At 40.1% G+C, this 24,515-nt stretch overlaps 1 protein-coding gene across 10 annotated transcripts; it reads right to left on the reverse strand.

Annotated features, from left to right (window-relative positions):
- Window positions 1–112: 112 nt before the first annotated feature.
- Window positions 113–24,164, reverse strand: RCOR3 (REST corepressor 3). 10 transcript variants are annotated; one of them, XM_066993742.1, is made up of 12 exons: window positions 23,994–24,164; window positions 23,576–23,632; window positions 18,060–18,137; window positions 16,544–16,596; window positions 14,636–14,797; window positions 14,152–14,276; window positions 12,497–12,593; window positions 9,594–9,812; window positions 7,904–7,981; window positions 7,769–7,803; window positions 7,074–7,131; window positions 113–1,050 (listed from the first exon to the last, which is right to left on the reverse strand). In XM_066993742.1, the coding sequence occupies exons 1-12, from the start codon at window positions 24,088–24,090 to the stop codon at window positions 706–708; spliced, it is 1,404 nt and encodes a 467-aa protein (XP_066849843.1). In that variant the 5' UTR covers window positions 24,091–24,164; the 3' UTR covers window positions 113–705. The 10 variants fall into 10 exon arrangements, with proteins under 10 accessions (XP_066849843.1, XP_066849840.1, XP_066849841.1 ...); XM_066993739.1 differs by lacking the exon at window positions 7,769–7,803 and adding an exon at window positions 1,481–1,722 and having other exon boundaries at window positions 23,994–24,156; XM_066993740.1 differs by lacking the exon at window positions 7,769–7,803 and adding an exon at window positions 1,481–1,722 and having other exon boundaries at window positions 12,515–12,593; window positions 23,994–24,154.
- Window positions 24,165–24,515: the final 351 nt, after the last annotated feature.

Raw genomic sequence — 24,515 nt, forward strand, 5'->3', positions numbered from 1 at the left:
CATGAGATTTATGATGTTTGGTACAATAGCTCATTGAGTTTTTAGAACACTCTTTTAGAGGACTATTTAATAAGACCGTACCTTTTTTTTTTTTTTTTTAAACAAGAAAAAAAGTGTTCTGGGAAAAACATGGAGAAGAAACACCCACATTTTACAATTGCATGAAATGCTACTACCGTTACCTAAACAGGGCCAAAAATTCTGAACCTAAGGCCATTAGTTTTTTTTTGTCCACTAAAAAGTACAAAAAATAAAAAACAAAAATCACACACACAAAAATAACGCTACATTTAAGTCTCCTACAATATTACTTATTCCTAGGTTTGCCAGACTACTTTTCTGTAATTAGATGTTTGACTACAAAGAACTGTAATAAAATAAATAGAGTAAAAATCAGTTAAACCAAATCTTGGTGTGTTGAACATTTATTCATGTAAGAAGTTAGCTTCCTTCAACAGTTATTCACATAGAGGAGGGCTGTATTGTAGGCATTATTCTGCTGTACAAGTCTTCTACAAAAAATATTTTTATACAGGTGGTTGTTCACGTGGTTCCATTTCTGGTTATTATCTCGCTCCTCTGTAAAACTGGTCTGATACCTGTGAAGGCTTGCTGTTTTCTCCCCTTCATTATTTGGAAAAAAAAAAAAAGTACATTGATACTGTTTTTCAGCTGTAGGAGTTAGCATAATTCTGCTTTATTTCTTCAGTGCAGAGTGGACTGTGATTCTGTCTGAATTCCAATAAGCGAGGGTGGTTGCTGGCCGCTAACTGTGGTTAACACCGGCCTTGGGTTTAGACGAGGAGGCATGGAATTAGCTGGGCGGATGAGCGGCGGGGGGGGCTGATTTAGAGTTGGCCTTGGCTGAATAAATCGCGCCTGTTGTTGAAGTGGCGGAGGCTGACGATGGAGCGCAGGAGCAGCAGGAAGCGCTGGTCGAAGTAACGGGGGTGGCTGATTTAAAGTTGCCATGGGAGCGGTAGGTGCTGGAGCAGATGCCTGTGCTGGAGGTGAAGGGCCTAAACACTGAGTGGTCGGAGTGCTTTGTGCCTGCACAAAGGACAAAGACAAGATTGCGTGAACAGCTGTCCCAGCCGGAACGCCATGCCGTTGGGTTGCCACTGTCCACTATACAGGAAACAGCATTTATCAAACAAAACCGAAAAACTGAGAAGTTACTGAAAAGAAATCGCCAACCAAAATATTATAGACAGCAGAACTAAAAATATTTATGAAGCAAGAGTCTTCTTTCTAGAACAAGAACTGTATTTTAACAATAAAACAGTAACGTGATCGTCACTATGCAAGGTGCAGTCCTGTTCCCAGCGGGTTAACGACATTGGCTGAAGTTCTATGCAAGCTTATCATCATTCTTTAGAATGTGGTTTGCTACTCCACACCAGTTAACCTTACATTATATCACTAAATAAAATGCTGTTCCTCAACCCATGCTTACTTATATCTGGTACACAAAACACACCTCATCTTCTTCATCAGTGCTCTTTCCTGATGGCACATTAGAAGTATTTTTTGTGTCCTCCCCTAAAGCAGAAGCATCACCATTAGAAGCCAGGGTTCCTTGTTCCGCTTCCCATTCCTGCAATACCTCCTCTAAGTTAAACCGACGCCTGTAGTTTACAAAGAAGTTCTTCACTTGGCCAACAGTCTTGTTGCCAATTACATCTGCAATAGCTTGAAAATCTTTACCATATTTGCGGACACCTGGAAGGCAAAGTAAATAACATAGCTGTGAAGAATCAGTCAGACACAGCTACGTGTGATGTATTTATAGAGAGAACCTACGGGACCTGCAAACCAAGGACTCACTAATTAGGCGGACTTCTCAATTAGAAGAAGGCCTCAATTTCTATTAAAACAAAAAAAAATTTAATTGCATAGCTATCAACATATAAATGAAGAACTTTATTAAAAGGTCATTACCCACTCTTCTTAAAGATCCTGGCTTACTCACCAAGCCTCCCAACCTAAAACCACAGAGATCCGGCCTCTGACAAATGCAGTAAATCTTTCAGTGTGCTTGGACTGAAGGCAGAAGCCCAAGCTAAGTTCAAGATGGGAGAGGGAGGGTGACTGAACAAGTGCGTACAGCTGTAACAAGACATGGTGTCAGAAATGCCAAGGAACAAACATTGACAGCTTCGATAGGTTCCCTCCGTGCCAGCTGCCCACCACCTGTGCGAGAGCTGGCCAGCAGGAGCACTGAGGGCAGCAGCCACCGGACCACGCACAGGGGCACAGTTCTGGAAGCCACAATACACGGCTCATTCCTCCATTTGTAGAATGCTCTACGGGGGCTACCGAGGGTAACTGGCCAGCATTCACTGGACAAAGTCTTTTTAAAGCTTTCGTTCACCATTCAAGCTGGGTAAACAAACCTGGAGTTTTGGGACAACCACCTAGGGGAAAGTAAATAAATATAAGCTATTGGTGTCTGTTTCTAAGACAGCCCAGCACAAGCCTCCAGGATCAAATTCTCCAGTAAGAAGCAGCATGACAGAAGATCTTTGCATTGTTCTTTTCACTCATTTTCACATTAATATCGGTAGGTTACACACACTCCAAAAGAAAACACTGTTGAACCTTTCCAAAAATACCAATACGGGCTTTTTAAAGTTCTAAAATGGCATTTGCATATAACAACAACAACAAAAGGTCTACAGACTTTTGTAATTTTAAACCTAAAATTGGAATTATGATCTGAACTTTATTGGTTCTGTTTTATTTAGGATACATGTCTAGTTACTCCTCTCTCTTGCTTAAGAAGAAAATCCCGAAGCTCTCCAGCATCCTTGAACACAGCTGCACAAAGTCTATTTTTAATCATAAGTGGCCAGAGGTTTAGAGCCTAGAGAAATAAAACATTACATGGTTGTACTCTGTGGTACTGTAAGGCACACTCCAGGCTCAATAAACAGAAGACTCATTTTTCCTCTCAGCTATGCATGAGTGAATTACAATTTGACTCCTTATGTGAAGCTCCTGATAGCTGAACTCATTCAGAATATATTACAGTGTTTAGAGGACAGGCACCCTGTCTCATGCCTAATTTCACGTCTTGCTTCAGAAAGTGAAACGGAAGATTCAGAAGGTGAGAGTTGTTTCAAATCCGAAAGCTATGCTTCTTTTCAACTTAACTGTTAAGAGTATGATCTTCATCTTGTTCTGCTATTTTCTACTTGCTTCATTAATAGGCCTTTCTGATGTGGCATGTACACTCTCTAACATTTAAGAGAAAATTTCTGCTTTAGGAGAGTAACAATTACTGTAGCTGAAGCTGATGCTACAACTGTCAAGAGCCTGGCTACATTATTTAAGATCTTTTCTTGGGCATACAAAAGAATCTAACCTCTCTGACTGCCAGAACCTTGGAAAGAAAACAAAAGGAGCTAGCAGAGCCTTGTGGGAGAGAACATATCTAGGCAAGGCAAATACAGGGATTTGGCTTTTCATTCTCAGGTGTTCAAAGTACTAGCTAAACCCCTTAACAGCTGCACATGCCCACAGAGCACTCCCGCCAATGTTTTAATATTGATTGCCCTGCCATTCTGACCCTTACTAATTTATGATGGCCGTTAAATGTCTACAGCAACATATCTAACATCCTGTAGAATTCCTTAAGGGAACAAAGTGCCCAGCAGAACAAAGCACATTTTTGTTTGAAAACTACTTCAGACTTTTAGTGATTTCAGGATTTTCTGTTATTATGCTCTCCGTATTTCTTCCTTCCCCTTAACCTGCAAAACAGCTGAACCTGTTAGCTAACTTGAACTGAAGCTGGCAGATGCAAGGTCTTAAAGCCTACTTCCAAGCAGACAGTTGGAAAACAGTGCATCGCGCCTTCACTGAGAGCCCAACGACGAGAAACATCTAAAGAAAAACAAGTTTCATCAGTTTAGCTACACACAGCACTTATCATTTTGGACTGTTTTCAGAGTGTTATTTAGTACTGCTATAGCATCACCACAATGGCGTATACACAACGATATAGTAAAGCATTTTTAAGCTGCATCAGAAACAGAGGGAGTTCAATCCTTGTTTGTGAGAGTTTTACACGTGTTGGCACACCTGTAAGAGTTCATGCCAACTCATCATCCCCTTCAAATTGGCGGGCTTTACATACACATCCTTCTACAAATTCTGTGCTAAACATCACCCAAATTATTTCCAAAGTGTTTAATATGTTATTAAATAATTTTATTAGGCTGCTGCAAGTGCAATTCAAAATACAGCTGCACAGCCTCACTTCACAGGCACGAATGCCCTTTCCCTGGCTCAGATGGAAATAGTCCTGTTCATGGGAACCCTTCAAGCTCCTCTAAACTCTGCCCAGGTAAGAGCTGCACTTAACCTTGCTCAATATTACAGTATTTCATCTTAGATGTGCAACTAGGGGAAACTCGTAAGCCTGAGTTTTACACTGCCTATTGCTGTCTGATGTCGTGCAGCACAGCACACACTGACAGGCGCACAAAAACATCAGCCTGAGTCCAAAGCAATACAATACAGCACCACAACGAGGCAGAAACAGTTAACCACAACCTCCAGGTTATGACAGCTGCAGTTCCACTGGGGTGTGATTATAGCGCTCCTGGCAACTAGCTTATGTAGAGTTGTTTTTTCCAACTGTTTTCCACTGCAATGATACGAAAATCATGCCTGCTTTTTGATTCAAATTGTGTTGTTTAGAACATGCCTTAAAACATTTTTGCAAATACAATTTTCAAATGGCTGAAATCTTAGTTTGAAAAGATGACTGCGCTCACAGGTTTCTATACACAAATACACTTTGTAAGTTAAGAACACCTCATATGACGAACTGTCAAAGTTGAACAGTAACGTGATTAACTATACTGCACAAGATTGGCTCAGAGATCATAAGTCTGAGTTCACAACCCCACTGCAGGCAGCCATGCTACTTTTAAGATTACACATTCAGCAATATCTTAAGGTCTTTTTTGCATTACCTCTCTTCTTTAGTTACTGCCAATCTCTTGAGATTGGCCCACAGACTACAAGAGTTATTTCACGTTTAGAAAAAACAGTACCAAAACTGTGTTACTGCAGGTTATTTTTCTGATTCCGTGGTAGGATTTAACATCTGAATTACAGTGAAAAAATCCCAGAAATGCCACCTACCTGATTAATGCTTATGATTTCTGTAAAATTATTAAAATCACATGCCAAAATAAATCAGTATTTGATGAACTATATCTTTTTTAAGCATACAAACTAAATGTCCCCATGCTCAAGTCAACTGGCAAGTTCAAGCCTAACACACACTACAGTGGCTTTTAGTACAGCAGCCATGGCTACTTCTTTTAAAAGCAGAGTCAGAGCAAAAGATAGCATGGCTCTCTCATATATTAGGCTACTAATTCAAATAATTATTTTGAAACAAGGGATGGGATTTTAATACCTACAACACTCATGTCAGGAGGGAGAGTTTAACACCAGACAAAAGGTAAGGGTGGGATAAGAATATTTTGTCCCTCATGCTAAGGTGTTCTTCCATCCCCATTTTATACAGTGGCCAAGGAAGGGGACCAAAACGGAAACGATATACACAAGAAGCTCATGGAAGTTCAGTGAAAATAGTTTTCTTCCAGCAGGCATGCTTTCTCATCCCACCCATAAGTATTGAGGCTGACTACCTTTATAAGACATGAAACATTCCTTCAGGGAGAGGCCAGAAGGCTAGAACTCCTCTCCAGGCAATCGCCAATCCTCTTTCTCTTTTCTCCATGCTCCAGTTTTCTCTTTTCCGTTGTTGATTACATAGTGCCATAGCTCAATAAAAGCTCAGCGCATTCTTATCACTTCCCAAACTGTTCCTTGGTTAGAGCTCTGATAATTAAACTCTGAAAATGCACGATGATTTGAATCCTTTCATCCTAAGGCAGGCACAATGAACCTGGATTATCCCCAGTTCTACAGCAAGCATTCTACCTACTAGACAATCATATTAAAGGTAAGCACCTCCTTCTGTTGCATTCAGAAAATTAAAAAGTGAGCTAGTTACTAATACTGAGAAAAAGAACTTGGGACAGAAAACAGTTTGGAGATGCAAATCCCGGTCTCAGAGTCATGTAAATTGAAAGGCATGACTTCAGACACACCATTCTCTTCAGTATTTCTATTCACATTTCAAAATAAGCCTAACTTCGGGATCAGTCTTCTGGCAGATGACTACCAGGTACGGCATGCCTGACAACTTCAAACTCCTATCCTGATCTAACTGAAGGTTTGGTACTAAAATTCAGTCTGTCATTTTAAAGCATGTCTAGAATACAGGGATATACTGTAGATACGTGTAACTAAGCTGATCTGTACTATCTTAGAAAAGATGATCCACAGAAATCAGTCAACATATGACGACTTCAAAACAGTAACAGGCTCTCCAGAAATTTCCTTTGCATGTTCTTTGATTAGGCAGTGCACACAGAAGCAGGACAAGAGTCCATTTTCTTTCATAGAAATGAAATAACAGCAAATTAGCCGTATTAGTAGCCTGCTAGAAAATAATCTTTTTTTTTCTCCAATAAGACAGTTAGTTCAGTATCCATTCAGACTCTTAAAGGCTGGCTAGATATCTGCTCTTTTATTCCCTCTTGAGCAGAGAAAGAAAAAAAATGTTATTTCCTGTAAAGCAATTTTATTTCTGCCTTTTTGCTACTTTAAGGATATGGAAAGATGTCTTAACAACTTTTTGCTTCAAATTTTATTACTTCAACCACTACCTCAGTCTTCCATTTCGGAGAAATTCATGTAAGGTTATTTAGAAAACTATTGGAGGGACTTTTCAGTACTAATACAGCTGTTAAACCCATCTTAGCTTTTCTATTTGAGATTTAATATAGGTAACTGAAAGACTAGTGTCATGTTGCTTGAATAAATATCCTAAATATTCTCACTAGTTTTGTTGTTTTCTCAGTGACTTCCTTATAAGACCAGATAAAAGTTCATCTTTCATTAGAAGGAAACATAAACATACGCCTGAAGACCTCTTAAAATTCTTCACATCAGATTTCAAGTTGCTACTACTATTAACATACCTTGTACTGCAAGAAGCTGCTCTTCTGTGGTCCAACGGGCATTGATTTTCTGATTAGACTATTAAAATTAGAAAAATGGCACAAAGATCATTAAAATGTTTCAACAGCTGTAAAATATCTGAGCATTAGAATGTGTTTTAGTCACACGACAGACTGTATTACATAAGTAAAAATCTCTTGATTGTAAGCCATAAAGTTTTGCTTTCATGAACAGGACATAGCATTTAAGGATTTGAGCTTAGATCTATAGCAACTTTTTCCTCTGCTTTATTACGGCTCTTCACCTACAACATAACTTAAGCACAAGCTAATGATCTTTATGCAGGCAGAATACGAATTTAACTGTAAAATTTATCTAAACTATTAAAACTTGGTGTCGGGAGTGTTTTGCATTCGTGTTACGTTTCATTTGCAAGCCCTTAAAAGAAGCAAAAACAGAACCTCTGTGGTAATATATCACTCACTTCAAATGCCCAAATTTATATATACTGATGTTTTCACAAAGAACATAGAATTTACTGCTAGCAATCCACATAAACTACTTTTAATCAGAAAAACAATATATCAGGACTCAATTTCAGCTCCGTATTGTCATGAACGGATACAACATTTCAGTTTCTTCTGCTTCTTTATTCAGCCAGTTGCCATAAAAAAGCCTACTACTAATTTCTTGTAAAAAGACCAGACGGACTCACCAAAGCATGTTATTCAATGGATCCTGTTTAAGCTGCTGCTGAAATGCAAACATTATGCTGCAGCAAATCATATTTCTGTAGCTTCCCACTAATGTAAGTGCAAGGCCACAAGTTCTGATATTTATTCTGATTTACCTCAGGAGGTTTGAATTCTTCAATCCCGCCTTCCATTTTCTGTTTAAGTGCACTGTTTACTTGCTTAGCATTTTGAACCTTGGTCAAAAACAACAAAGTTAATCAGCTCCACAAAGAAAGTTGGTCACTTTACACATATATCTTCACTAGGATTGCCACAAGTGTACCTCCTAAGTTAGAAAGAGAAATATTATGGTTTAAGGCTTCACTACTTTTAACCATTAAAGAAAAAAATAATAAAAGATACAGCACAGTTCACTATGGAGAGAAAAATATTTAAGCCAGTCTTTCAAAAGAACAGTCTGAAGAAATATTAAAAGAAGGACATAAAATGCAAGTTTTGATAATGATACACATGTTCTTGAAGAAGAATGCAGAATATATGGTTCTTAGGTTTCTAAGTGAAATGTACTGTATACATAAATTTCTTCCTTCTCCAAAAAGCACTTTGAAAAAAAATGGAAAAGTATGAGATGTTTCCAGTTAGTTACTTCTGACAGACTGCTTTTTATTGATCTAAGACCATCATAACGTGGAAATTACTTAAAATATGTAAATAAAATACCTTAGTCTACGAAAAGAAGAGAACTTCTAAATTGTACATATACATATCTGTTAACCATTTAAACCTGACAGTGATGCACATAAGGTAACACAGTGAGAACATAGTTTTGCAAACTATGGTGCATAGTTATTATAAGAGTGCTTTAAGCATGGACACAAAAGCAGACAACGCAGTGGAGGATTCCAAAGGCTGTGTCCCTGAGATCACTGCAAGAAAAGAAGAGAAAGACAACCTCAAGGATGTAACTCACCTACACTCAGGCTAAACAGTGAAACCCACCTACGCTATTTAGTCCCAAAGTCCTGCTGTGATAGAAAGAAGCATATTTCTCCTGCAAAAGAATACAAGGGAGCAAGAAACCCACGAAACCCTTTGTTCACTCCATGACTTTGCAACATGGCAGCTCTTAGCAGTCTATAAGGAAGCAGAAATTCCAGGAGATAAGCCTTCAATTTGTAGCCACATCCCTCCTAGAAAGCAAGCACTCACATACTGCTGTACCCTTAGAAATTTGAATAGATTCTGTGTTTCCACTTAAGTGCCACAAGTTAACTTCTTCATGCAAAGGAAGGCAAGCAATAGTCCTCTTAAATGTGAAGACTACAAAGCAGTTGTTCTAAATTTAGTAAGAAGTAGAAAGCTCACCAATTCAAACAGAGAAATTAACAAGGCCCATGATTTTTCCCCCTTATACTTTCACGTGATGTGGGGTAAGACGTCCAGGAAAACAGCTACAACTTTAAGCATAACAAATACAACTTCCACTGCTTCATTAGTCTTATTCTCACTTGTCACATAAATGCTTTTTAACAAAGTTAGGAAAAAAAATAAATGTGACTTCAGTTTTCTCCTGTCCCCAAATCAATAACACTGTTTTCATGCCATACTCCCCTCCTCCCCTTTTTAAGGGGGTCATCTTGTTTCATGTTATCCACAAAACATGTGAACAAAAAATAAAACCGAAGAACAGCTAGTATCCAGCTTTTCTGGTGATAACTGTGGAACAAATTTGGAAGGCTTGCATTAAAGAAGGTTCACAATTTTCACAAATAATCTTATAATCTACAAAATCATTACAAGAACAATTTGAGATGAAAACAAAACAAGACCAATAACCCATGGTACCTGTCGCTTTAATGAGATTAGTTCCATATCCAGCTGTCTAAGAATTGTGTTGGCTGCATTGGGACTACAGGAAACAGCTATCACATCTTCCTGGGTCAGGTACATGCCTTTTGGTGGACGGCATTTGGAACGCTGAGAATGGTGGCGATGCTGCAAGCTCTGATACTCTCTTCTACCCAGCCCTATTTTGCTGGTCTGAACAGGCTGCTCATTATTGCCCTTTAATTTACAAGAAATAAATCATTAAAGAATAACAGTAACTTGCATTCAATTTCTCTAAAGAATAACGTATTGCATAGCATTGTAATGTCATGTTTATGACCCAGAAAACCTAACCTAACATCCTCCTCTGCATGCAGTATCCAAACTAAGTCTCACAGATGCAGTAACATAGCATACTAGCCATTTGCATTTTCAATCTTTTTTTCCCCCTCTTGAACAGAGATGAAAACACAGTAAACTGTAAAGAAATCACAGTATCAATACTGTAAAAGAAGGCTGGAATCACAAACCTCTTACGTATGCAGAAAGTAAAGAATATATACACTGTATGTTTAAACCAAGTAATCAGGGGATTTATACATTTCATTCTGGTTAGCTACAGAGATATCAGGTGAAAGATGGGGAGAAGAATCAGTGAAAGTCAACCAGGACTGGCAAGAATGTATGATGGCATTTTTCCCTGCTGCAAGTACTCCAACTTGGAAAGCAATAGTGCTGTTTGTTTTGAGAGGGGATTTGAGATTTGGAAGAGAAAATGAATTTACCTTTGCAGTCTTTATAAAAATCCATGCAATTTAGCAAAGTTAAACCTTTGTTTTTCACTTCTTTTAAGTGGAAAGGGATGGCAAAGAGGAGATAAAGTCATTATAACTGCTCTTTTGATATATTTGGACGCCTAGGAGATCTTTGCTAAAAGTTTCAGCTTTGTCTTCAATAGGCATTGTTGCACAACAGCTAGTCTGCACCTGTGTGACTCTTGTAGAGCAACTGGGTAACCTACAGAGCAACCTACAGACCAGGAACAGAAAAGCAAAACTGACTGTCCCTGTAAGGATTTTTCAGTTCAGAGCAACACTGACTACCAAAACAAAGATGGGATTCAGGCTTTTTTTCCTACCTCGAACAGCTACCCACTGCTCCTTCCTGCTGACATCCATGCAGGATAAGAGCAGGTGGTCAACTGATCACAATGAAAAGAACACAAACTGCGACAACAGCCCTTATCATGTTCTGTAGCGTTAGTACAAATTAGCAAACAGTATTTTGCTGTCCTAAGCTTGACCTTCTGGCACATCCTCTTCGCAGCTAAAGTAACATCTTAATTCAGTCCTCAGACTTACAGAGGCTAACTTAAAAGCACTTAGGATATTTGCTCTACCTTCAAAGTTGATACAAAACCTTACACCTTAGACATCTAAAAATCCCAAGCTTAAGCATAATTCTGGCCCATTTATACCATTTGTTTTCTGGTTCAGCATTGCTCTTTCAGTGTGAAATTGCAGTTCTTGGCTGTTCAGTCTAGATTTAAAGAGAAAACATTCCTTCAAGTTTCTGTCCTGCCAGGCTAGAGTGTTTGGCTTGTTTTAGCTTTCTCTGGTAAGAGAAATTAAAATTGCCCTGTGCATTCAAGTAGCCCATTCAGTTTATGTTTTACTTAGGAAGTGAAAGTATGCAAATCTCACCAGAAATATTAGATCACATAATTATCTAGTGTAGATGAAATAGCTGTTCAGAACTGCAAAACTCATTGTCCTGTTCCTAGAAGTCTATGAACATACTACTTTCATTCTGGAACATGTGTCGTGATTCAAACAATAAGTAAATTGAACAAAATAGCCATTATTGACAAGTGGCTTAGGCAGCAACTCAAAGCAACAGATGGTAAGAACATCGTTATAATGGCAGAGTAAAAAGAGCTTGTGCTATTTCAAGTTCTAAAAAACATATACAAGCATGTAAAAAAATAATAAAAATCTCAAACTCTTATACAGAAAGGGGTCTTTGTAATTGTCCTTTTTTCCTACCTAAGGCAGTTAGAGAGAAAAAATGGTACACTGAAGGTCATGGAAAACAGAATGGAATCTAATACTGACAGTCTCTTACTCAGCATCATTTTTGGTAGAACCACAAAGTTTTATTAATAATCCTAGACACTACTTTATGAAGATACTATTTCAAGATGGGATATTGAAATTCTGCACTGTCCTTTCATTCTCAAGGAGCACGAACACTCAAATTTTAGGAAAATCACACATACATAAAAGTTGAGAAAGAAAACAAATGTTTACATCTGTAACTGAGCTTTTCTAGTCTTGCTCATAAATAACATTTATGAAAATAAAAATAATAACCTGAACATACCCCACACACAGCACTTATTTCTAAAACTAGCAGCAAGTGCTCATTTAATGAGACAAAAATATTTTTCTGTACATCTACTGGTAAGAAGCATCTCAATAAAGCCACAGATCAGTTGAAATGCATAACCTCACTGTGGCTTTGAAAGAACAAAAAAAAGTTATTCTTAGAAAAAATGTCATTTACTTTTACAACGAAAACATTTAGTTTCCAATAATTCACAACCAATAAAACTGTAAACACGCAGTAACAAGACAGAAGCAGGGGGCATGTTGTTTTGCCAGGTAGCGATAGCATGTCTCTTGTAAAACTAAGACCATTCAGGAGATAGCAAAGGTTTGAGAACTACATTAAGCCCACAGATAGAAAACAAAAATATAAAGTTTAGTTTCAGTTCGAAGTCATAAAGATCTCAATAAACTAAAGACCCCATGATTTCATCAGGCTGCAAACAGGTAGATGTCAAATTGTTAAATCTCTCTACTGCAAGTTATGCTCTTCACAGTAACACAGTCACAGAAAACAAACAAACTGACATTCACCATTAAGTTATCTGTTACCTCCTTTTTGGCTTCTTTTTTGGGGTCATAATCGCTATCATTTCCATCCATTGGATGAGCTTCTTCTACATCATCATCACTGCAGACAGATAAGAAGCTGGTCACGTTATCAAATTTTTAACCCCAGACATGTACCTTGGTAAGACAGAATTATCTACTCTAAATATCTATTCTAAGTAGTCAAGCTTTATAGTTACACATTATATGACATCTCAGCAGTACTTGTAGTTTTCAAAATAGAGCTTCTACAAGCCTGTTTCTCTTACTAAATTCTGATAATTATTGCGATAAACAAGCAACCCCAAACTGTAGTTTCAAAACCACTTGTAAGATAGTTTAACTGGTACCACTGCCAAGAAATTTGGTGTCACCTTTCTTCAATTCAACCACTTGTGCCAGCGTGAACACTTAGATGGTCAACTATATCAAGGCTAGAAATAACCTTTCATTTGTTGGGTTAGTTTTAACAGAGCAGTTTTCCAATCACTGCACCAGATGTATGAATAAACCCTTGTTTAGGTCTGTGGGGAGCAGAAGAGGACAATGTAAGATGGGAAAATACAGGGCTATTTTTTCACCGGTTAAAAGTGCTCAAGAACTAAAAGCTTAGGAGGGGAAAGAGAAATGTGCAATCTGCTGTATTTATCCAAAGACAAAAGATTGAAAAGAGAACAGATTTTCCTAGTCCATTCCAGTCATTTACACAATACCATTTCTGACTAACCTGAATGTAAAAAAAAATATTTCTAGTTATCACAAAACCTCAAAATGCTGTATTAGAAGCAAATTGATTGTCTTCCATGATTTTTCAGCTATACGGTCATAAAGTAAGCATATGAATTTTTAAATTTCAGGAGGTTTTTCTTTTCATTAGCATAATTAATTACACTCTTTTACTCTGGTTTGTCAGTGTTTCATCCATTAAAAGTCATGCCTTCTGATAAACATGATTATGGTACTTACACAATCAAATTATTAAACCACTTTAAAAAAGGTGAAGGATAATACACAAGTATACTTAGCGCAATGTAATTTTAATTTCATAATAACCAGGTAAAATGTCATTCCCCTTTACCCAAGACAATTTAACACTGTTTTGAGCTTTGATTCCCTTTGACTCACAATAGTTCTATGTCTCCTGAAAATAAGATTTATACAAAAATGTTTTAAAGTTTTGCTATAGAACAGTACTTAGGCATTCTGATCGCTACAGATCTTCACAGCAGTTGAGCTTTTAGTTATAGTTCCATCCTAGTTTAAAAAACAAAACCAACCACACACAAAAAAAGCCTTGCACCCACAGACACTACTCCCAGTAAAATAATAAAAGATAGGGTTACATTTCCCTAATGAAGTGTTATTTCTAAACCACATTCCCAAACTTTGCGTTCTTTAAACCCATTTTTACAGTTATCAATTAAGTATCCAGGTGTGTTATAACAAGTGATACTGACCAGAGTAATATAGTTCTTAAAGCACAGGTATCAAACCCCTTGCTAAAAGCAGAGACATCACCACAGATGCTCAAATCTAAAAGTACAGTTCATGCTTAAGCATGATGTCTGGAAATTACTAAAAAATCTTTACACAGAAAGACTTCAAGTCTCTAGTTAGCTACTTAAGAATACAAAACTTACCTGTCACCTTGATTATTTCTATTAGCTAGCTTTCGAGCCTGCCGATCCATCAAACTTGTCCTAGAGCGAGTTTTTTTCCAAGAATAGTAGTATTTTACAAGGCTCGCAATAGTCTTGTCTGGAAGCTAGAAGAATTCATTAACACATTAATACAATTTTTCATTAACATTCCACCGAAGTTTATAATTCTGTTCTGTTTACAACCACCTTTACCCAAATACCTTAAATGCATGGATGAGATTGAAACGAGGGATTCATTTTGTGTGCATTTTTAAAAAGTTGGGGGGGGAACAAGGAGGAACTTTATTATTAGAGAGGAAAAGCTATAGCTCCAGGAGACACGAAGAAATGAACTTAAATCTTACATTCTAAGTTGTGCCTGAAGCTTCTGTGCAGAATTCAAGATGAAATTTTAGCCCAACGGGAGCCCTTGTTCCAAATGCATCTGAACTGTTTAATGCTACTGATCAAAATTTTACTTTACCATTTGCTGGATCCTGTGAAAGCTCTTTCCATGGAAGCTAAATGCTTGTTCAAATAAGACTTTATCTTCAACTGTCCATTCATCAGGGAAAGGAGTGAAGTTAGGGAGATCCGCAAGGGACTTCTCAATATTGTGTTTATGCCAGAACAACATGCCGAGAGCCTTTGAAAAGAAATAGTCCCTTTTTGGATTTAGTCAATTTTCTAAAATGTCAAGACAAGTTACATTAAAGAGGCAAGCATTTATTTTACATAAAATTCACTATCAGAACCCATTCTCAAAATGTATTTACAATTTATTGGCTATGTACTTATAGGTTACAAAATTCTCTTTGGAGATGGTGTGAAGAGTGGGCACATCTGTACTTTATTAAAACTATGACAGCTAGATAATTTAAGGTCGGCATGGCAGCAGTACTTCTGAAATAGCATAAACAAGGTTGACAGGCTCAAATCTGACCTGCTTTCTTCCTTCACAAGTATGTATCACCTACATAGTTCCATATAGGCCCTCAGGCCTTTATTACCAGCCCACTCAAAAAAAGAAAATAAAAATACTTTTCAGCAGCCAGAGGATCATCCAAAATGCAAGTCTGAAAGTTCAAAGTGAGAGTGGTCTTTCTACAACTCTCCAATCCACACATAACAGCACGACCGCTCCCATGTCACACGCACCTAATAAGGAATGGAAATTTAAATGTATATTTTTTTACATGCTTCATTTCTTCATATTCTTAAAGAATTTTAGACTAATTAGACTTACTGCCAGAGAATCAATGACAGACTTGGCATCAAGTCTGGCATGGGAATTGAGAAATGCAATCCACTCAGTTTCAACCATACAGTGCAGACATGATCGCCAGTTGCTCATCAGCTCTCCAGACCCCCTGATACACATCTTCTAATAACCTGGACATAACAAACCTCTTCTCATGTTAAAACGGCAACCAACAAGCATCTCTTGCAAAGAGAATTTCTATTCCACTGTGAACAGCCTACAAAATACTTTGTACTATAAGTTGCTTTGAAAATTAGTCCTTTTGTAGACTTATTCTGAGATCCCTCCATTCTCTCTCTCCTAACAGAAGCCAAGCCATAAATAAACATTGCCAAACTGTACTACTCTAGGCATCATAACACTGGCAGCATCTTCTTCAGCTAGCAATTGACGGACAACTAATACGTCTTTGCTACCATGAGGTTTCATCTTCCAAAAGTTGATCATACACCATGTTCCTATTTGTATATCAAGTTTTTTTATTTGTTTTTTATAATATGTAGTCTCAGTTTTACATAAGTTAGTTAATGTACAAAGAAAACTGCAACAGAACTATGTGCAGACCAGCAAAGTTATAACCTATACTTTTTATGGGATGGTGACTAAAAGTTACTAAAAAACATAAAAATAATCTTATTTGTTACTCTCAAACACAGAATTTGATTCTGTTTTCCTGCCTCTAGGAGAAAAAAAAACTCTTAAAATTGTTTTGCTTTTTTTAAAATATGCACGAGACCTTACCACTTCTGTCCCTATCCCAATTAATGGTTTAAAATTGTACCATATTTGCATTCTAATATTAAACACTGATTTTGTAAGCTACTTCCCTAAGAAACTCTTTAGCTAAATATACACACACAATTGCATGACATGCCCAGTGTATCAAGAAACATACCAAACCTTTCAAAAGTGCACATTACAAGCTGAGCATGTCATGAAAACAAAGAGCTCAATCTTTTGCAGAGAATCCAGAGCACAACTGTATGCAGATCCATTTAACTGCAGTGTTTGCTGCCGTGCCTGAAGAGAAACAGCGTTAATTAATGGTAACCAAGGGGAAAAAAAAGAGTCGTGTTATACATTTATATTAAAAAATCCTTTAAATTAGCACTCTCATTTCATGGCACTTACCTGTTCCACATTGTATCCATGTTTTTCCTTTGCTATTGCTATATATTCATCCACTGTAACAAAGCAATGTCAAAGTTATTCTTTAGTACTTAGAGTTCTGCTATAAGGTCACACAGAATTAGCCATCTAAAAAGGGAAGACAGTCTTCCCATGCCTTAATACACTACATAGGCCCTGGACTCCCTAAACAATAAATGTATTTGTAGCTTTATTCAAAGTAAAGAAGCTCGCTGTCTTTAATACATTTAATTTTGTATTAAAGTTTATACACTAGCTAATCAGAGACTAGCTGTTTAGAGAAAGACTGTCTTCTTGGAATCCACTCCTCTCCTAAGAGCACAGACACAATGCGGGTGCCCAGACAAATGTTAAAAAATAGTGTAAATAGATTCTAGATCAATAACTATGCGTATCCTTGATGCTAATATAATTTTCACTGACCATCATTAATTTTAAACACCACATGAAGTCAGTTTTCAATAGAGAACACAAAAATCCAATGAAGTCATTAACTTCACCAATATTTTTTAAAATCATATTTTTGTATATTAGACCCAGCTTTGAGCTGAACATTTTCCATGACTGAGCAATTAAGTCTAATGGAAGTCCTGCTAGTTTTGATCTTCAACAGGTACTCTATTTCTAAAGAAACAAACTCATCCCATTCACCCATTGCAGTTCACAATTAAGTGGCAACTAAATTAAGTTAAAAGGAAGCATAATTGAGAAAAGGAAATAATTATATCCTCATTACTCAAATGAAACAGAGATGTCCTTGCCATAAACTGCTGCAGCAAAGAGTTAATCACACTCTAAATGAATGAAGAAAATGCTCAGTAATCAGACCTGTATTTTATTTCTAACTGTTCTTCAGTAGAATAAGGTACGTTCCCTCAAAGGCGAAGAGGGGCACAAACCTCTAACTACTGGTAATATGTAGAAACTGCCTTGAGGACCAGATTCTCATGACTGCATCCTCAAAGTTTATTACCCTATTCTACATATGGGGAATCCTATCATAGGAGGCAGGTTTAAACTGGATTAAGCAGATAATTGATTACATTTAGTCAGATAATTCTACTATTTCACATCACTTTTGCGGGGAGAAAATGCTCAGTTTTTTCCTGATGAGAAAGAAAAAATAATATTCCCTTGAACAGGGCCTTAACACATCTTTCCTGAACATATCCATTGCAATTACTTCTCTAAGAAATTTAGTGACAAGTGCTTCATGTTTAGGTGTTTTATTTCTTTCTTAATAATTAAAAGGTTTCAGACACTGGTCTGAAACATGTAACACAGGCACCGTGATTTGAAACAAAGACTTGACTACAAAGTAAGAGAAGGGGATCTTTCTTTTCCCTATGGTTCTCTAAATAAAAACAACGTTTCTCTTTTACTTCACTTTACTAATTTGGAATTTCACTATGTGTAAAGCAAAGAGCAAACAAGCATACAAGAAACAATTACTTAGTTTAATTTCAACATTCAGATTCCTAAGCAGGGCAGGACTTACACTTGGCATCTGGAATACTATGATATGGAGACCATACGAGCATCCCTCCATTATCTTTATCAGTATATTTTGTGGCACCTGTAAGAAAACAAGCATGTCTTAGTATTTATAAATATGATCCTGAGAACAACTATTCATACTACACTAAGTAAAAGTCAACCATACTAAGAAGTCCGGCCCAACTAAAGTGAGAGGAAAAAAAACACTAATTCCACATTAATTCTTTAAGACATTGAATAGCTGACTTTGAACGCTGCTCTAAGAAGGTTCATTCAGGACTGTCTAGATAAGATCCTACTTACCACAATTCGAGCATTACAGCCTGTTACTAAAGTTGGCATAGATGCCAAGTTTAAAGGTGCTTGTTTTGGAACAGTTCTTAGGGATTCTCATTGTCTACCAGCACCCTAACGTTTATCACTCTCATAGGAGTAATGGAATCTACTACGTTAAGCTAGGCTTTCTTAAATAAAGTTATGAGATAGGGGTAGAACACAGTAACCAATCTCTGATCTTTTCAATAAGGACAAAGCTATGCCAATGATTCCAGAAACAATTCTGTTTATCATTGATCTCTACAGACAGTTTTGATTTCCATAGCCATGCAATTTTGATATTCACAGCCAACCAAATTGCTGTAGAAAGTATTCAGATTGAAGAGCCTTCGTTTGTTTCTGCTTCTCCTCCACCTGAATGCAGCAAGGGAAGCAGCCTAAGCCACCTAACCTACCAGGAGGACAAAGCAAGTTTTGCAATACCAATGCAACTTTGTAAAAAGCACTAAATCACAGTCTCTTTGATTTTAAAAACAGATATTTAAAGAAATTACCCAATATTGGAAAAGCGTCAACTAATAGTTATCTTCCATGAATATTCTACAAATGTATGGCAGTACAGAAAAGCTCTTACGGTCTGTTTGTTTACAACAGTTTCTCTTGCTAAGACACTGCTCAACAACTGGAGCATTTACACTAGTGTCAGTATAAACTCCTTGAGGAAGCACCTCAGAAGAATCTAGCTTGCATCTTTCCTGGAGGTGGACAGATTTATGTCCCCAGTGAAATAATTACTTTTTCACTCCATTTTAAGCTTTCACCCTTTATATTTAGGTTCTACATCTTGTTGAGGGAAATAAAAGAACAACAACAACAAAAAAACAGTGCTTTTGAAAAGATAACTACTTAGTGCTTTCTAATCTTGTACTGTGTTTTGTTGTTCTTCCCTCTTTAGCTTGGCAGCATTTTGTATTTGCTATCATCTTTGCAGTCTTCAGATTCATTCTGATTGTGAACTTGAAAACGAGTTAATCAGAAATGCTAAAAGAACTCGTGTGTTGCCTAAAATCTGTATGACAAGGAACTGCAGCAAGTTTAAGAACATGCACAGAAGCCATAAAACAACACTTTCAAAGCGTAAGCTATACACCACAAACAAACAAACAAGCAGCAACCTTTCCAAGTTTAGTATAAGAGCAAATTCCTTAATATAACACTCTACTTCAGATAAGGAAAGTATGCAATTGTTAATCGTTAGGAAAGCAGTATTTTCATGGAGAGTGATGCAAACCTGTTACAGTCACATCACTTCTCTCATCCAGTCAGTTTTTATCAGAAGGAAATGACAGTTACTCTGTACCCCACTCTTTCAGTAAGAGATGAGTAGAGAACAGGATGACCACAAGAGAAAACACGAGTTTACCAGTTTCCATTTATGTACATAAAATGACTAATGTAAGCATACCCTCAGTTTTTCCTTGGAAAAAAAAAAAATCCAGACAGACACCTGCAGACTAGTTTATATCACGGATATAACCAGCTATCGGGTATTCAAGTACTAAGGTAAAATACTTAATTTGTCAACTCATTTGCACCCATGGGAGATCACGCGTGCGGTGCCACGCTCGGGGTGCCAGCCGCCAGCAGCGCACCCTTGGGAAGCAGCGCTGTGCTCCGGCAGCAGTCAGACGTCTGCACCGCTCAGGTGCCACCTCCACACTGCTGAAAGGAAAGCAAGGTGACACAGGCAGCATGGGATGCGCACAGGGAGGTTGGTACTCGTAGGGAGGCATCCTGTCCTCAACCCAGGGTATCCATGGCTGCAGCACAGGGATTCCCTGTGCCATAAGCAAGCCTGGGATGTGTCTCATGAGAAATGCTTCTTGTCCTTTGCGCCCTGGGTATTCAAGCGAGCAGCACCACCCCACCCCTAAAAAGGCTGCATTGCTTCCCAAAGGTGACGCGATCCTTCTCCGCAAGACTTACTGGGGACAGAGGTTGGAAACACCGGGCAACACAGGAACCCACGTAGGCTACAGGAGCAGAGCTGCATGCCGCTAAGGACGATAAGAGCCCACGAGCTACACCTCTGACACAGCCTTCCCTCCCCACCCACATCCAAGCCACTTCAGAAAAGGTTTCTGCACGCGGCTGCTGTGCCCCTGCCATCACCCCGTTGGGAATGGGGCTAGCTGGAGGTGACCCACGGGCACGCCAGCTGCTTCCACCACTGCGGCAACACCTTGGCACGTGCTCGATCTCAGTTTAGCATTAATAGAAGTTAGGTATGCTTGGAAAACGCTGTTCTGTACGCGATTACAAGTACTGAGAATAAAGTAAGTACCTAGAAGCATATACAACTTAACGAGGGCATTGGGGGGGCTTGGAAATTTCAAAATACGCTGTTTCCCAGCATATAGAGTCCCATCTCCTTCTTAAGAAGCTTTTGAGGCTTTTTGAGGAACAAAACCACAGAAACTAGCAGGAGAAAGAACTAAGCTTTGAAATTAAAGGATTGGACATCTTAAAAAAAATAAATCAGGGACAGATGGCAGGGAACAAACAGAAAATTGTATATTCTTCACCACGCCATTTAATAATTTCAATTTAACTAAGTCTGTTTTCATACAGAGGTTAGAAGGAGAAAATTTGTAAGGGTGTACAAAGAAATGGAATCCATAAATGACCTTAAATGCTACAACATGCTCCTCTTAATACCCTCCCTCCCCGCAAGAGCAGGGTAAATGGGAAATAAGTATTTCTGTCTTAAGCGAGCAGAACTCATCCTAAAGCCTTTGGGAACTCCTGACCTGGCAGTTAGGACTGCAGCCATTCTTTATTCTGAGTAAAACAAAACTTCTTTAGCAACATCTCATGTGGATCGCACAAAGCATGGTGCATCCCCAGTGATGGCCCGCAGTACAAGGACACCAGCTCCCTAACATCCTGCTACAGCAGGAGGTGAGGCGGAAAGTAGAGGCAGAAACAATTTCACCTCAAGAATATAAAAAACTATAGCAGGAGGAAACAAAACCCGGAGTGCAGGAGATGGTTTATTAACTCAGTAAATTAGGTATGGAGATCTAGGGGTTTTATTTTATTAAAACCATTTTTCACAGCAAACAAATTTATCTCAGTGTTTTTAATTGTCATTACACCTAATAGCAATTTGTTACAGCTCTGTCTGAAGGCTTGCCTGCAAAATGGGGGTGGTGTGTAGAAAGTGGAAAGAGTGAGTATGTTTAAGCTAACTTCTTCTAGTTGCTGCTTTCAATTGCTTGTCCTCCCCAAGAGGCTGACAAACAGTTGATTAACTTTTTCTTAAACTATTTCTTATTTCACACATGAACTCGGGTTAAAACAAATTTACTACTGTCAACCTTAATCATGAATGTCTTGTTCCTCAACATATTGTTGCAAAGCCTTGCTCACAAATATTGATAAATGCTGGCTAAGCGAGGCCAAAGACTTGTTATTTGTTCTACTCAGTATTCTGTACGTGTACCAGAAGCAGGCTTTGTACCTTAGACTGTATATCTAGTTTCATCTGACACTGACTCCTGCCTTCCACCTATTTGTTTTAAGGGGGCTAAGAAGCATTCAAAATACTGTAAATAAATATATACTCTAACATACCTGGTAAACAGTCAGAAAAAAGGGCCTTAAAACAATTCCAAGAAGAAAAAACATTAAAGTTAGTAAATTAGAGATAGTGCCTGCATCCATATATGCAAACCTGGATGCCTGATGGAACGCCCATTCTATCATTTGTGCCATGAAAAAATATCTACGTGCCTACGTGAGAAGACAACAAGAGTGCTGCTTTTTGCCCAGTATCTCTCACAGATGCTGCCTCAAGAGTCATCAGAAAGAAAACATGAAAGCATGAGATCTTGCTGAGATCTCCTCAGATAACCAATCTCATAACATGGTATGTATTGTATTTTTACACTTTATGAAGTTTTTTAGCTTTTTATTTTTAATGTAAAAGATTTAGCTGTTCCAAGAAAGTTAGTCTTGTCACCCCAATAATCAAAATTTGTGCACTAGGAACAATATTATACATTATATATCTTCTACAAGACTTAAAGAAAAGTTTCCATCATTAAGGAGCTGCTCTGATAAACTAAAGAGTATATATTGATCCCATTTGCTGGGGAAGGAAGCATCAATTGAATGCTAGCCCCCCAAACAACACGTTCAAGCCCCAAGATGCCTGGTTATAAAAGAGGATAAAATTAGTCCTGTAGTTATCAGTGCAACGATACTGATGTATATGTAAGTTAACAAAATTGAAACTACAGAATCTCAGTTATCCTACAAGGGGTGAAAAGCTCTTTTAATCAGAGGAAAAACAAACGCTCTGCATTTTTCTAAGTGGCCTGTAGGAAAAACAAGCCCAGGCTGCACATTAGAAATGATCATTTTTATTTATTTTTATTTAGGCAGTGTGAAAAGAGAAGGTGTAAGCGGTTAGTCTCATCAACAAAGAGACCTGGACTACGCTCTCCTTTCCGGGGGGGAAGGCATTCCCTTATGCCAAGAACCCGCATCCATTTAATCCCACCCTCCCCCTTTCTTTCCCCTGGCCTTTCTTTGGCCTGTGGGGACTTGTGCCCATCAACAGGGGCTCCGAGCTTTAGGAGGCACTGTGTGAGCAGCTCTGGCCCAATCCTCTTCCGGTGGGAAATCATCTGACACCAATGGAGCCTGTTTGGAGAACAGGAAAGTAGATAGGCTTCATCCGACCGCTACAGCGAGAACCGATGAACCCTCCTCGAAACCTCACCGCCCGGTGCGGCAACGCCAAGCTGCCGAAAAACCGGGCACCGGGCGGGGCGGGAGCGCCCGGGGGCAGGGGCTGGGGGGCCGAGGAGGATGAGGAGGGCGAGGAAGGCGGGCGGGGGGGCGGCCGGGGCTGCAGCACCGTGCGGGGCGAGGTGCCGGAGGTGCCGGCCGAGCGCATCCTCGCCGGGCGGCTCCGGGGATCGCCGCCTCCTCGATCCGGGGAGCGGCTGGGGGGAATAATAGCGGTTAATGAAAGGAGATAACCTCGGTAAAAGCGCCTAACCTTGCGCTGCCTCGGCGGGGGAGCGCGGCAGGGCTGCTGATGAAGTGTATGTGGTGCTCCCCCCCCCCCCAGCACAAAGCCTCGGAGGACACCCCCCCCCCCCACACACACACTCTGGTGAAATAAAAATAATAAAGAGGTAAAAATTAAAAAATAAAAAAGCCATTTACCGGGCTCGAAGTCGGGGATGCGCGCCTGGTATTCCGCTCCGACCCTCATGCCTACATCTGCAACACAAGGGGGGGGGGGGGGGGGGGGGCGGCGGTTAACGGCCGCGCCGTCCCAGCCCAGCGCCGTGTGGCGGCTGGGGGGGGGGGGGGGGGAGCCGCCCGGGAGCCCCCCCGCCGCCGCTCAGCGCCGAGCCCCCGCCCCCGGCCCCCCCCCCCAAGCCCCCCCGAAGCCCCGGCGACCGCCGGGGAAAGGGGCGGGGGGTCGGGGGAGGCGGCTCGGCAGAACAATGGGGCCGGCGGCGGGCGGGGGGCGGTCGCGGTGCCCCCCCCCGCTCCCCACACACACGCACACACACACCTCAGGCGCCACACGGGGGCGGGGAGGGGGGGGCGGCACGGGGAAGCCCCGGGCTCGCACCGTGCGCGTCGCCGCCGCTCTCCGGCTCCGAGGGGCGCCCGGCGGAGGAGGGGGCGGCCCGGTTCTTGCCCCACGGGGGCTCCGGGCCCTTCTCCATCGCCACACGGGCCGGGGGGGAGATGTGTGTGGAAAAAAGCGGCGGCAGCACTTGGGGGGGGTGGGGGGGTGTTAACACGGAGCCGCCATGTTGCCCCCTCCTCCTCCCTCACAGCCCCCTCACTCCCTCACCCCCCCGGGAATCCCTCCGCGCCGGCCCGGCCGGATCTAGCCGTGAGGGCGGGGCTGCCGGCGGAGCCCCCGGCGGCGGAAGGATTCGAGTCGAAGCACAGCGGCCGAGGGGCTCCCCCGTAGGGAGGGGGAGCGGGGGGGCGGGGACTACTTTTTGTCGCCGCCGCGGGAATGGGGGGGGCTGCCGCGGGTGTGGGGGGACGGTTCGTACCGGGACGGGTCGGGGTGAGGCGAAATGAGGGCACGGGGGGGGCTGGATCCAGAAATGGCAGCTCGGCAGGTAGTTCTTGGTGG

This window comes from Anser cygnoides, chromosome 3, assembly GCF_040182565.1.
Source record: "Anser cygnoides isolate HZ-2024a breed goose chromosome 3, Taihu_goose_T2T_genome, whole genome shotgun sequence".
NCBI lineage: Eukaryota > Metazoa > Chordata > Aves > Anseriformes > Anatidae > Anser > Anser cygnoides.